Source organism: Alosa sapidissima, chromosome 14 (assembly GCF_018492685.1).
Source record: "Alosa sapidissima isolate fAloSap1 chromosome 14, fAloSap1.pri, whole genome shotgun sequence".
Lineage (NCBI taxonomy): Eukaryota > Metazoa > Chordata > Actinopteri > Clupeiformes > Clupeidae > Alosa > Alosa sapidissima.
The window spans coordinates 30,653,557-30,667,068 of record NC_055970.1 but is presented as its reverse complement, the minus strand read 5'-3'; the positions used below and the strand labels follow the sequence as shown (position 1 = coordinate 30,667,068).

Sequence of the window (13,512 nt, the reverse complement as noted above, 5' to 3'; positions counted from 1 at the left end):
TAAATGCAGTGCAATACACACAATATTATCCTCTGAAAATGTGGTATAGTGGAAGGGCCCATAGCCTACAAACCATTAAGTTGCTGGTGTTGGCACATGTAGAAATGTGCATGGGCTGCTTAATCATCATGTCTGTCAGTGTCACCACCCACATTTAGACCTGCATTTTCACTGCAATGTCCAGTGAGTTTAGTTGTCATAAGTAGGCCACTAAAGCTATTTAATAGTCATATAGGTATAGGACGAGCCGAAGTAGCCTATCTAAAACAGACCAATAGCCTACTAGAACTGTCTGATGGCATGTTGCTCTATTGCAAGAAATATACCAACACACCACAATGGTGGACCCTTGTCAGCATTGTAGAAGCCTATTGGTGTAGGCCTACCTCAACTACTTGCAGACATTTGATTGAATGACCCCTGAAATATATCCTCCTGCTAAATTACAATTAAAGACATCAGCAAATTGTGGATAAGGCTGTTTACATTTGCACACATATAGGCAACCACTCCACCAACTAACTTCCATATCTGCATCAAAGAGTAGAAGCTTTTATGTTATAAGGTCAACCTCAGAAGGTACTGATAAACTTTGTACAGAAGAATACTTCAGAGCTACTGCTTCTCAATGTCTTGGATTGTAGCCTCGTATAAGTCACATGCAAGACTATGCCCAATCATAAAATGGCCCTGCGTGATACTGTCTGTGGCGGTGATGTGTCTGAGTTTTTTCGTTGTTGCTCCTCCTGCCTCACGTGACTAACCTGCGGGCTGACTCAGCTGACTCGTCACGCAGCGTCAGTTCGGAGTCGCACAATTATGAAAAAGCAACCTTCCGCTGGAGCTGGAGCGGAGGCAGATTTCTCCAACGTCAACTGGGCTTTCCTTTCAAGGCTAACTGATAACACCGTCAATAGATGGCTAAAAACCACGAAACAGCTCTTCCTGAGTCTGAACGGTGAAGAGAATGGTACGACTTGATATTTCATACTTTTCTACCCGTCCTTGTAATGCTGGGGGACTCACACAGATTTGGAGCAGCAGGCTAGCTCTTTCAGTCAGACGAGTTAGTGGAATGTCTCTTGAGCAAGTCGTTGCATGCCGACTGTCAAGCCTGGGACCGATGACAATAGCTAGTAGTGCGTCCGATAAAATTAAGTTCTCTAACCGGCAAGTTACACTCTGTCGGGCTGCTAACTAGGGTTTAGCCCCATTATCCCTACCAGTAGTCAGTGAGGTGTGCAAATAATATTTAAGGGATGGGTATGTGCAATTTGCGTTACTTGCCCACTCGTGCATGCATGCTCTCACTGACCAACGTTCTCTGATGAGCTAGCTACTTAGCTAATGTTGTTAGCTAAAGGAAAGTAAGGCTAGCCACCCAGCTCATCTGAGTTCGAAAGTAATGTTGAGTTATCATATTTGCTGTTTAACAACCCAGTGTTTGATATGGTTTCTTGGCTATTTTGTTCATATGCTAGATGGTAAATGGTCTAGGCTCTTAAGCTTTTTGCTAACAAACAACTAATTTGAAAACAGCAGTTAGAATTGTCAGACTGGCTATTCATCTTGACATCAACCAGATGGCTTGCTTAACTTTATATCTTTAATCGGTTTGTCCTTGGGATCAAAATGTAATTTTAGACATGAGGATATCAGAAGGTTTAGCATTAGGTGACCCACGTGAAAATGGGTAATTTGTTATTCGTATTATGACTGGTTAACGTTAATGTTTTTGTCAAAGTTTAACGTTAACATTACCGAGCTCTCCTAGCTAGAATAGATAATATTTGCTAGTCGCATGACCCTTAGTTATGTTGGTTGTCTCTCAGAAGACGCTGAGTAATTACCATAAGTTTCATCACATGCTCTTACATGATCTGTCAGTGAGCGCGCAACCCATGGAAGGACAGGTGTGCTGTCAGCGTGGCTTGCACAGGACAGTCACTTTGCACCACTCTGGCTCGCGCCAGTAGCTCAACACAATTTGGCGTCACCAACTTCCTCAGCAGCATGACTCCTGGGTGATTGATCTGACAGATTACGCGTTTGTTTCAGGGTTCAGGTTAGAAATGGTTTATCTTACTCCTATGTATTTTGTGTCATATCACAAATGTTTGGTTTGTAACTCTGGAAATACTCTAGCTCTGGAAATGTGGCATAATGTTAATGGAAATCCCTAGTAGTTGAAATCCTTACCAGAAATCCATACAAGGATATCCAACCTCATTGTTGAATTCTGGTGAAATGGCATGTCCCTTGCAGATAACACAGTGTAGGAAAACCCAGCTTTTCTGAACATGTCATTATTACTTTGTCCCCTTTTGCAGGACAAAGATATGGTTAGTGCAGTCTATGTTAATGAAGCAACAGTACGCTTTTATTCAAAATGACTTGCAAATTACAGCAGAGGAAAGCGTGAAGATGCTACGGTTCTATTATTAACAATTATCTATTATGATTACCATGATTCTTACAGATAGATCATACACATGTAAGGTAATCAAGAGTGGTTTATTGGTTTATTTCTAAAAACAAAAAAGTCTTATGTCTCTGACAGACTCGTCTTCTGGGGGTTGGGGGGGGGGGGGGGTGTTGTGTCTTGAATCAGCTGACATGATGATACAGTCTGAATGACTTCATCTACATCCCATCTTTGCATTTACAATACACTTACAATAGCAGCAGTGCATATAAAATTGGCATTGAAATCTGCCAAACAACTTCTTTGTTTGCCTGATGCCTGTGGACCTTCTCTGTGGCGTGACTGCTGGCAGGCATGTGGAGAGGTCTTTTCCCTCACACTGTAGCCTCTAAGACCATCACATGTTTCAGCTTACTCCTGCTGCTTTCCTACTCAGCAGTGGTTCTGGAAGGACGGGACCTCCGCCCCAACCATGGGTTTAGCAGTCACAGGATGGACATAAAGTGGTAAAAGGTTAAGCATAAATCAAGACTAATAGTATATAAAAATCTTGTAACCCTCCATGTTTTCTACATGCAGCTTTTGAGCACTGCAAAGCAATTACCATACCACACATAGGCCTTGTAACACATTAAGCCTTACCACTGAAGGATTATTTCTATGATCAGGTCTTGTTAGCTCTGCCCTCTTCCTGAGGTTTTGATTGTGAGACAATATTAAGGCAGTTGCCTTGATGCCATGCAGGCCATTTTCTCATGGCTGACTGCCAGTTGTGTAGAGCGACGCCCAGAAACTCTTTCTTTTAATCTGGCCTGGGGATGGGGGTGGGGGGCATAACAGATAGAGATGCTCGATAATGCAATGTAGAAGGTCAGGGGGTGAATATCAAATAGCTCAGAATAGATCAGCTGGGAGTCCAGCGCAACATCAATATCTTCTGTAAGAAAAGGGAGACCAGAGTGGATCTCACACCTGGGATGAGTTGGGCTTAACATAATCTGGACCTGTGCTGTGAATTGCTGTGTGTGTGTGTTTTTATGAATGACATGCGGCATCCTCTCAGTTCTCATGCTTGTGGTGGTGCGTTTCCATAAAAAGCCTTGGTGTAGGGATGCGGCACTAACAGCAGCATCCTCTTCATCAGAGCAGCGCCTGAAGGACTCGCGGATCCCGTGTGGATGTAGGGCACAGTGCACAGCTGATGTACAGTAACACTAGTTGGGTAGTTTGTACTCCTATAGCTCAGTGTGAGCAGGCAGCTCAAGCCTCCCTTTCCACCTTTATGTGGTCTCTCTGTTTGTGTGTGCGCACGCGTGCCTGTGCATGTGTGTGTGTGTGTGTGTGTTTAGCCTTTGTGTTCATTTTCATGACAAAGCTACAATTACCCATGGAAGCAAGGCCCTCGGTTTGAAAAGGGGAAAAAAACATAAACGTTGCAAGTATTTGTTAGAGAGAAAGAGTTTTTTTTTTTTTTTTTTTTTTTTTTTTTTTTGCAGTGGAGAGTTTTAGACATGTCATATGGCGTCTAGTCCTAAAGAAGCAGCGTGGAAGTTTTGTGTTTGCACTCTGCTTTATTTATAGATAAAGGGCAAGCTTAAGACCTGTAGTCACATGCTGTTGAAAACTGGTTTGTCAAGTGTGATTTCTCTAGCCTTCTTTCACAGAAAGTTGTGTGCTCTCCAGTTCACAGAATCCATTTTTATGAGCCCTTCTGGGAAAGCAGTAATTGTTGGGTTAACATGTGTTGTCAAGTTGGCATTCTTGAATAGAATGATATTTAAAAAGGGAACAAAGTTCAAAAGATTTTAAATGTTTTTTCCCTTAGATAGTGTAAGATATTGTCCCCCTACTGGTGCATTTCATCTGTAAAGGGCAGTCTAGTGGTAATATACCCCTGCTGGCTTCTGTGTTTAGTTTTAGATAATTATGCACCTTTGTGCTCAGATAATGCAAGTCTGGTTAACAGACTGCACAGTTAGGTGTATGTGTGCCTGTGTGTCTGAGCGTGTGTGTGTCTGTGAATGTGAGTGAAGTGACGGGATAGATCTTATCTTGAGACAATTGCTCAAGTAAGGGCACTAGAAAGTGAGGAAGGTTAACTGTTACTGCAGGCCATTCCTCCTCCACTACAGTGTGGGAAAAAGGCTTGAGGCGGTGCCACAGTCCACCGGTGTGGGAATGAGGAGGAGCAAAGGCCCACTCAGGGGAGCCGTGTGGTCGCTGCTCCAGCGCGGCCTGCAGGCTGCAGCTCAGGGACCTTAGCCTAGCATTAGCAGCCCAATTAAGTAGTTACCGTCCTATTTAGGGACAGCTATGACATGCTACACACTAGGGGTGTAACAGTACACAAAAATCACAATTTGGTACATACCTCTTGTGTTGAAGTCACGGTTCGGTTAATTTTTGGTACAGTAAGCCTGTAAGTACTGCTAGCCAGTCGTGTAGTCTAGTTAGCTGTAGTGGGTATACTGTGATGTAGTCTAGTTAGCTGTAGTGGGTATACTGTGATGTAGTCTAGTTAGCTGTAGTGGGTATACTCTGATCAACTCCAAATGTTAATACGTATCCTTGCCTATTTTAGTTACCCTGAGAATCAATGTGCTTAGCGAGTCACTCTGGCAATGAGTAATGATGCACGTTACTTTTGTCCCTTGTATCGCGGGGAACCAATCACATCGGTGTATCTGATATAGGCGGGCCAGAGGCGAGCTAAACAGATGACAGTCGTAGTGTTATCCAATTGCGTCGAAGTCCGGAATCAAGTCCGTAAACATTGGTCGTATACAGTCAATTGCGTGCAGTGAGATTTTCAAATGCATGCTTGGTGCCGCCCCTCGAGTTGTGCCATTACATTATTCATGGCCAGACCATTAATCTTTCGGATTTGGGTCTGGAATCTCCAGGCTAATTTTAAGTGGGTATACTGAGCTTATGATGCTTTTAAGTGGGTATACTGCGTAGTTCTAGCCTGGCGCCAAAACCTCATCTCATTGAGATGCGGTCTGGGAACTACATGTACATTTTCTCGTATTTGAAATGTGGTTTACGAATGCCCAGAGCCGTTTATTGGGCGCTACGGATGTCTATCAAATTCGTCTGTACGTAGCTCATAACCGCTTCGGTGTGTCGTCATGGTCTTGCTGTCCCCCCCTCCGCTCTGTGATTGGTTCCTTCGTTGAGGTGAAAACAAAGTCCATGGAATCCAGGCTGCTTAGCAGCGTTAATAAAATAGTGTATAATCAGTAAGCATGGGAAAACCCAGGCTAGCGTAGTTCTGCGTATCACTTAGGCTAGCAGCAGTGGTTTAGTCTATCATTCACTGACAATATTGCTGATACTGAACACATATTAGCAGGAATAGTGTTTTGAAAAGGTGTCATGTTTTTTTGCCATTCATGAACTAAACTGACATATGGTCCGCCACTTAATATGTTTGTATGGAAACTCCCATTTGAAACATGGTCCACACGAAAAAAAAAGCCTACTGCTGAAGACTGCATTCGGTACATTCAGTACACATCTTTATTGAACCTAACATCCTGTAACTAAGCGGTTCGGTGCAAATACGTACCTTTAAACCCCTAACACAGACAAATCGGTCTGGTTTTGAGCAGAGGCCTTTCCTCCGATACACACTAATCTCATGATGGTTCTCGTAAAATCTGGCATGAATGGTGCCACTCATTAGCTGAAACCAGTGGAAGTGTTGAAGTGAATATATGCCTATTGGTGAGGTATGCTTTCATCATTCAACTCATTGCCTTGGATTCCTTAAAAGTGCCTCTTAAGCTAATCAGGATGGTGTTCATAAAATGTGCAAAAACTTTCTGGCAAATGTTACTGTGGTTCCTGTTGGCATGGCCCCTCCAAGTAAGCCTCTTTTGCATATTGTTAAGCCTTGTATGTGGGGAAGCCACTTATGAAATAATTTCCAGCGAGGGACTGCATCCTGCTGTTGTTGGGCTACTGATGATCAGTCTGAGATTAACTCAAGACTGTGTCTGTAGATTTTTTCCCCTGTACACCGTTAGAACACTATATGCACTTGTCCTCATACTTAAATAACGTCTAATATGAGTGAGGAACGCTTCCAAATAGTAGCGCCAAGGTAGTCTGACAGAAACATGTGGCTAGGTCAGATTTGCTCTCGAGAGCACTCCCACTTTAGTGTTAGCCGTGCAAACGGGCAATCAGGGAGGCCACCTCCTTTGATGTGGGAGCCAGCCTAATGTGTCTGCATGCTTCTCCAGGTGCTGTGGTGTCCATGGCATAGATCACCCTCAGTTCCAGCCCCTCGCTCCTCTCCAATAATCTGCCTTGGCGCAGAGACATTCATCAAGCCCCAAACCTCCACTTCTCCTCACCCTTACAAATTAACCAGGGCGGAGATGTAGCCGGACGGAACCCTCTGTCTGATTGTTCAGCCTTTAACCTGGAAAAGTTCTTTTTTTTGTGTGGAAGATTCCGATACGTGGTTTTAGACTTTGACACCTGGAGCAAACCGGTCGCATGAAAACAAAAGAGTGATTAAGGGATTTGGACAGCTTGGGTGGTGTGGGCGATGCTGGAAGAACTGGGGTTATGTTCCTGTACCGAGCTTTGAAGCAGCGAGACGAAGAAGATGACTTTGAGGTACATCTGTCAGAGCGCCTGGCTCAATTTTCATTATGGCCGACGCAAATGCAATTGGCTAATTAGTATAGATATTCCTCACATGGTGTCAGCGTTTCTTCACCAGGCGGTGTGTTGAGACTTTGACATTGTTGCTGTGTGCTTGAGTGTATGTCGTGGCTCAGATGTCTTTGGGGCCCCTGAATTATTTTTGTCAAAAAACCAGAAGGTAGTGGAGCTCGAAATTTTAATTAAAAATTCTTAGGAGTTTAAATCCCTCCAGCTGTATGCAACTTCTTGCCGGAAGCAGTGCGTGGAGTGATTGAGTTTGTGCCTGTGAATGGCCTCCGCTGGACTAGGGGTACAAAGGATTTTCCCTGATTACATTTATTTGTTTATTAAGTAGTGTACTGATCCTGTAGGATTTTCAATAAAGCCTGGATTAGCGGGGCACTTATAACCTCTGCCATTTTGGTTGATTTGAGATGCGCTTCAACAATGCTGCTGCAGGAGAACTTCAGAGGGCTTTGGAATGGCTGCTGCATGCCTCTGGTTTTTATGAAATGGAAATGCTGTTTATGAACAACTGGAAGAAAAAAATGATGTTTGATTCATCTATTTAATAATATCAATTATTTTACCCACATTCGCTCTCCTGTCATTTTCCTTACTGTCCTTTGCATCTTTGTGTTTACATTAACTTGTAATCTTCCTGTTTTGCCTTTGTCTAAGCGATCTGTGATCTTTTGGTTCTGTGCAGTCCCAGAAATCCTGGATAGAAAGAACTTTCACCAAGAGGGAATGTGTATATATACTACCAGTGTCGAAAGACCCCCACAGGTATAGTATGGTTGCTTGCTCCTTATGTTCAATGACAATGCCACTGAAATGTAAATTGTGTGTCTAATGCCCAATATAAAGCACAGAAAAAATGGCATCAAGAATCTTAGTCTGTCCAAAACTCTTGTGTAACAGTCACATTGCTGACTTTCAACCTCTGCAGTTTTGCCAAACCTTGGAATGTCACACTTTCATGTGGAAAGTCTATAGAAGGATTCTATTTGGAGCTTGAGCTTAGAATCATCATTCTTTATCATTCGTTGTCTGAACAGATCAAATTCTTTGCTGTCTATCCAAACCAATAAGTTGACTATTCCTCTCTAGTCCATTGAGTTCTTGAGTGCTCAAGGCAATAAGTCAGTCAGAACATTCCAGGACCTGGAGCCTGACATTTTGTTACTGAGTGATTTGATGAACTGCTAAACTAACAGAAGTGGGGTCAAAAGAGTAGTATACATCACACACTCCAGTGTGTGATGTATACTACTCTTTTGACTTTTCAATAGTTATACTGCACACCATCAGCACCTGGAGCAAGAAGAGCTGTGTACAGGGATTTTGACCTTTAACAGAAGTGGGGGTTTGTATAAACCCTTGTTGTTAACATGAAGCAGAAATCAGTAACACGTTACCAGTAGTGTAGATTTGTTTTACACACAAGCACTATATGTGTATTGCAAATATTGATATGTATTGTTTTTCTTTATTTGTCTAGATGTCTTCCAGGATGTCAGGTCTGCCAGCAGCTAGTGCGGTAAGTGTCTGGCGTTTCCTTCATTCAGTGTGATTTTCATTATCTCTAACTACAAACCACTATAAAAAGCGCTGGCCAGTAGTTTGCCAAAGATGACTTTTATCCATCATTTTAGACAACACCATCTGTAAATGTTTTTTTAAATGCATTTTTAAATGTGTAGAATGTCTTGCTAGCACATGACCAGATTGGCTGTAACTGTAGCAGCGTTATCAGCTGAGTTTGGCCTCAGATCTCCAGTTTTAGGCAGGGCTGGTATACAAAACTGTGCACCACCCCTCTGCAGGAAGCAATTAGTTCCTGGGCTTCGAAGGCCAGGATGTAATTGTGTTCCCTACTGTTATTCAAAGCATGAAATTTGGATGGGGTTCAGCCTTTACTGGCATATACTGTATGTAGGAGGGTGTGAGGTGGAAAATCTCATGTGGCCGAAGGGTTTACGGGAACAAAGGATTCACCCTCCCCCGGCACTGATCTAGTATCAGGCCTCTGGGTTACCGGGGTCCATGACACCCAACACCACTCTAAAACAGCAGAGAAATATAAGCAAAAGTTAGACATGAAATATGCTATGTAGACTTGTATGGTTACTCAACCTTTTGTGAATGTGTTATGACTTGTTTTAATGGCAATTACATGTTATCACAACAGTGCCATTAGTTCCAGTCATTATGGAAATAAAATGTCATGTAGGACTCCTGTCATTACTGCACATGTTAAGCAGAGTTTTGTGGGGCCTCGTGTCCACAGGTGCTGCTGTGGGCGGCTGGTCAGGCAGCATGCGGGCTTCACCGCCAGCCTGGCCATGAAATACTCGGATGTGAAATTGGGTGAGAATGAGATGCCCGAGCTGGAGGAGTGGTCTATGGAGAAGCACACCGAGGAGAACCCCACCGATGCCTACGGCACCATCAACTTCCAGGGAGGATCCCACTCCTACAGAGCCAAGGTGGGCCATCCCGAGCTCAGTCGGACTGGCTCTGGGTCATCTTTAAATCACAGAGTGTTGCTTAAGCACTTTAAATAACTTGAGGACGTGACTCACTTGTGTCCTCTCTCCGCAGTACTGTCGACTATCCTACGATTCGACGCCAGAGAGTGTCCTTCGCCTAATGCTAAAAGAATGGCAGATGGAGCTTCCCAAAATCCTCATATCTGTCCATGGAGGCGTCCAGAACTTCGACCTGCATCCACGCATCAAGCAGGTGGTGGGGAAGGGCCTGATCAAAGCTGCTGTCACCACCGGAGCATGGATCCTCACTGGTGGAGTCAACACAGGCAAGACCCTCATAGCACCGCCCCGTTACCCCTCCACTCCAACAATAAACACCAGAGACCAACAACACAAGCATGATTACACACAACATTTGTCAGGAAGTTGATTGGAAAAAACATTGAAAACTCAGGATGAAACTTTGGATGCCAGCTTATCTAGGGTGGTGTCTGCCAAAGAGCCACTAATGGAAGACTAAGAAACAAGGAGTTAATGATACGCTTTTGGAGATGTCTCTGTGGGCCAATTATCTAACGTGATATTTACTGGGATTGGTAATGATGGGGTCAAGGGCCAGACAGGCCTAATGCTGTAGAGCAGCACTATTTTAAGAGGCTGCTAGTTTAAAAAGGCATCTGTCTTCCTGTTTAGCTGACAGTGACTGAACACACCTCTGTTTTGACTTTCTGTGGGATTTGGGAATAAGTAACACGTCAGGTGGAACTCTTGGCAGACTCAACTTTGCTGACCTGAGCTGCTGTTTTGTTTTTTATGTTGTATTTTGCAGGTGTGGCCAAACATGTTGGGGACGCCCTGAAAGAGCACTCTTCGAGATCCTCACGGAAAATTTGCACTATTGGGATTGCCCCCTGGGGGGTTATAGAGAATAGGAACGACCTCATTGGAAGAGATGTGAGTCCAGTCTCTCTAATGCCCTCTGGGATGTAATCCTTACTCAACACAACACAACACCACACAACACAAATGTCTCCTTTGATTTAACAATATACATAATAACATCTTGTGTAGATTATGAAGGTATTTTGCCTTAAGATATATGTGATTGATGGTGGGCCAAGTTGTTTGGAGAACAGGTCGTCCAAAGTATTCAGACCTCTGGATTGTTTAGCCTCCTTAAAGTTGTAGAGGAAACTGTTTCTATGTAAATAGTGGCATGTGAAAAGGGATAGAAAGTCACTTAGGGGAAAACACGGGAGAAAGATAGAAAAGATAACAAATAAACAAGAGCGTGATAACCAAATGACAGCGCATGCCCTCTCACTGTGCAGGTGGTCGCCCCATACCAAACCCTGCTGAACCCCCTGAGCAAGCTGAACGTGCTCAACAACCTCCACTCGCATTTCATCCTAGTGGATGATGGGACAGTGGGGAAATACGGGGCGGAGGTCAACCTGCGGCGAGAGCTGGAGAAGCACATTAACCTGCAGAGGATCCATGCCAGTAAGGGCTCCCTTCAGCCTCATGCCCATCCACTGCTGGGGCTACTGGAGTACAGTAGTCCAAACTCTTTAGAGAAATGGCACATGAAATGTGTAAAAGCATGTTTGTGTGGGTCCTCCCTGTATCTGACTTGTCCACTTGATGCCCAGTTAAAAACACATTTTAAATCAAGACTTTTAACTTTCAAGATAAGGCATGTGCTGTGACTCTACATAGTCTTAATATAGCTTACTCTTAGGACTACTGCTGCTGTGAAATTGCCTCTATGGGGCCACGGCTGATCACTGTTATCACTCCAAGTTAAGTGCAGCTTAAATTGTTATTTTGCTGTTTACGGACTTGTGACCTTAAAACAGTAATTTGCCAGAGCATGCAAATGAATGAAAAATTGCTTGTTCTCTATCTATGATGTTTAACCTAGAATTATGAGTCATTTTGCAGAACTAAATATATTTGTGAGAATTGCTTAGCAATACGTTTCTTAGTGCAGTGAAAAGGTAATGGTTAACGAATACAGGACCACATAATCAGAATGAATCATTTGGAATTGATGAATGTGATGGGCCTCTTCAGTAACATCACTGACATAAACTATCAGATGTGTTTTACTGTGTATTTTGTTTATGTTAAATCCGTCAATGTAAACAAACGTGTGTGTGTGTGTGTGTGGACAGGGATCGGTCAGGGTGTCCCAGTGGTGGCTCTGATCTTTGAGGGGGGCCCCAATGTGATCCTGACGGTGCTGGAGTACCTGCAGGAGAGCCCCCCAGTGCCCGTGGTGGTGTGTGAGGGTACCGGCCGGGCCGCTGACATCCTGGCCTACGTGCACAAACAGACCGAAGAAGGAGGGTGAGTGAAGGAAACCGGCACACTACAGTGTAGCCAGCTGTCTCACGGTCAATGAAGGATTAGTAATATAGTGCTCAACAGGGCCTTTTTTTTGGTTAAGGTTTTTAAGAGTATGAACAGCTTGTGATGAGGAGTATTGATGATTGCCTTTCAGGGGACTCCCAGACGGTGTTGAGGCCGACATCATTGCTACAATCAAGAAGACATTCAACTTCAGCCACAGTGATGCCATCCACCTTTTCCAGACGTTAATGGAATGCATGAAGAACAAAGAATTGGTAAATAACACCAATCTACACCAAACACCATATTTAAGCCATTTTGTAACACATCATTTGTTTTGACCATAGTTTTGCTGTCCTAATAAGTATTTTTCCCCCCATCTTCCCTTTTGGCAATATAAAAGATAACAGTCTTTCATGTAGGAGCAGAGGAGCACCAAGATATAGATGTTGCCATACTCAAAGCCTTCTTAAAAGGTAGGTGAAAACAATCTGCCGCTGAAATCTTTATTTCCTATTGCACATATAAAGCCTTAATGATGCTTTGTACCCTGTTATCTAATGGTGCGCATTAATCTAAAGGTTTTCATGGTCCCATGTCATGCCTGTTGATAAATGAAACCCGTGATCCGTGAGTCTGTGTCCTCGTGCGTCTAATCGCACACAGATGTCAGCACGGCGGGATTGGGGTTCACTGCCCCTGTTTACATTCTGGACGGTTTCGCTCCCTAAATTAATATAGATGTGTTTTGGGAACGGTCTCCCCCCGTTGCCAAGTGGATGTGCAGGCAGGGTGATGATGTGTGGGGTGCGGGGAGCGTCCGGTCCTGCTCTGTCACACGCTCTTCCTGTGGGCCCTCATCTCTGTGGCAGCAGGGCATGTGGCCAAGCCCGCATTGGGTTTCGCTGCGCAGAGACCTCGGCCGCTGGAGCAGGCCGACTATCATCCACACAGACGAACAGTGGGAGAGCCCCTCCCTGTGGGCAGCGTTTTCCCCCCTGCATTCCACACAAGGGGACTCACTGGCAGGGAAACTCCTTAAGTTTCTGTTGTTGGACTCTTATCTTACAAAGCGTTTTTTTTTTTCCTCTCTTTTTTTCCTTTAGTTCTTTTTCTTTTTTCTTTTTTATTTCCCCTGTCGTTATTACTGCAGTGCCTGGGCCTTTGTACCTTTTGAGAGAAAACATTGCTGGGTTATTCACCTGTGTTGAGTAAACATTTCTTTGTGCCAGTCTGGTCCCGCGTATGTGCTTTTGATGTAGTCATAGTCAGGATCTAGGATAGACAATACTGTTGGTATGCCTTACTGTCCCACCTATAACCTACTTAACATGTTTGCCAATAAGCGAATTATGCCAAAACAAAAAACAAGTTTGGTCAGTCTGTCCATTTAAAGCTCTCTAGATGGTGTGCTTGAGTTTAAATATTTCTGTCAGTGCTCTATTATTGTTGGTGAACCAGTAAGGCATCCCTTTCTTGGCCCCTTAAGACAACACAGCAGGCTGAGAGCTTTTGCCCACTTTTGTTAACCCCACAGGGCTAGTTTTTAATTTTTAACTTTCCCAACTTTTCCAC

General features: G+C 43.9%; 1 protein-coding gene across 4 annotated transcripts in view; it reads left to right on the top strand.

The window, feature by feature from the left end:
* The first annotated feature begins 795 nt into the window (after positions 1–795).
* Positions 796–13,512, top strand: part of trpm7 (transient receptor potential cation channel, subfamily M, member 7) — a 32,150-nt gene continuing 19,433 nt past the window's right edge. For 3 of the 4 annotated variants that reach the window (XM_042060962.1, XM_042060960.1, XM_042060959.1), the window contains exons 1-10: positions 796–970; positions 7,797–7,876; positions 8,592–8,630; positions 9,381–9,579; positions 9,695–9,908; positions 10,412–10,536; positions 10,914–11,085; positions 11,760–11,934; positions 12,089–12,212; positions 12,341–12,413. In XM_042060962.1, the coding sequence (XP_041916896.1) occupies positions 968–970; positions 7,797–7,876; positions 8,592–8,630; positions 9,381–9,579; positions 9,695–9,908; positions 10,412–10,536; positions 10,914–11,085; positions 11,760–11,934; positions 12,089–12,212; positions 12,341–12,413 (1,204 nt within the window). In that variant the 5' untranslated portion in view covers positions 796–967. Of the gene's footprint in view, positions 971–2,047; positions 2,066–7,796; positions 7,877–8,591; positions 8,631–9,380; positions 9,580–9,694; positions 9,909–10,411; positions 10,537–10,913; positions 11,086–11,759; positions 11,935–12,088; positions 12,213–12,340; positions 12,414–13,512 lie in introns of those variants that run through there. The other variant, XM_042060961.1, reaches the window with a different exon arrangement.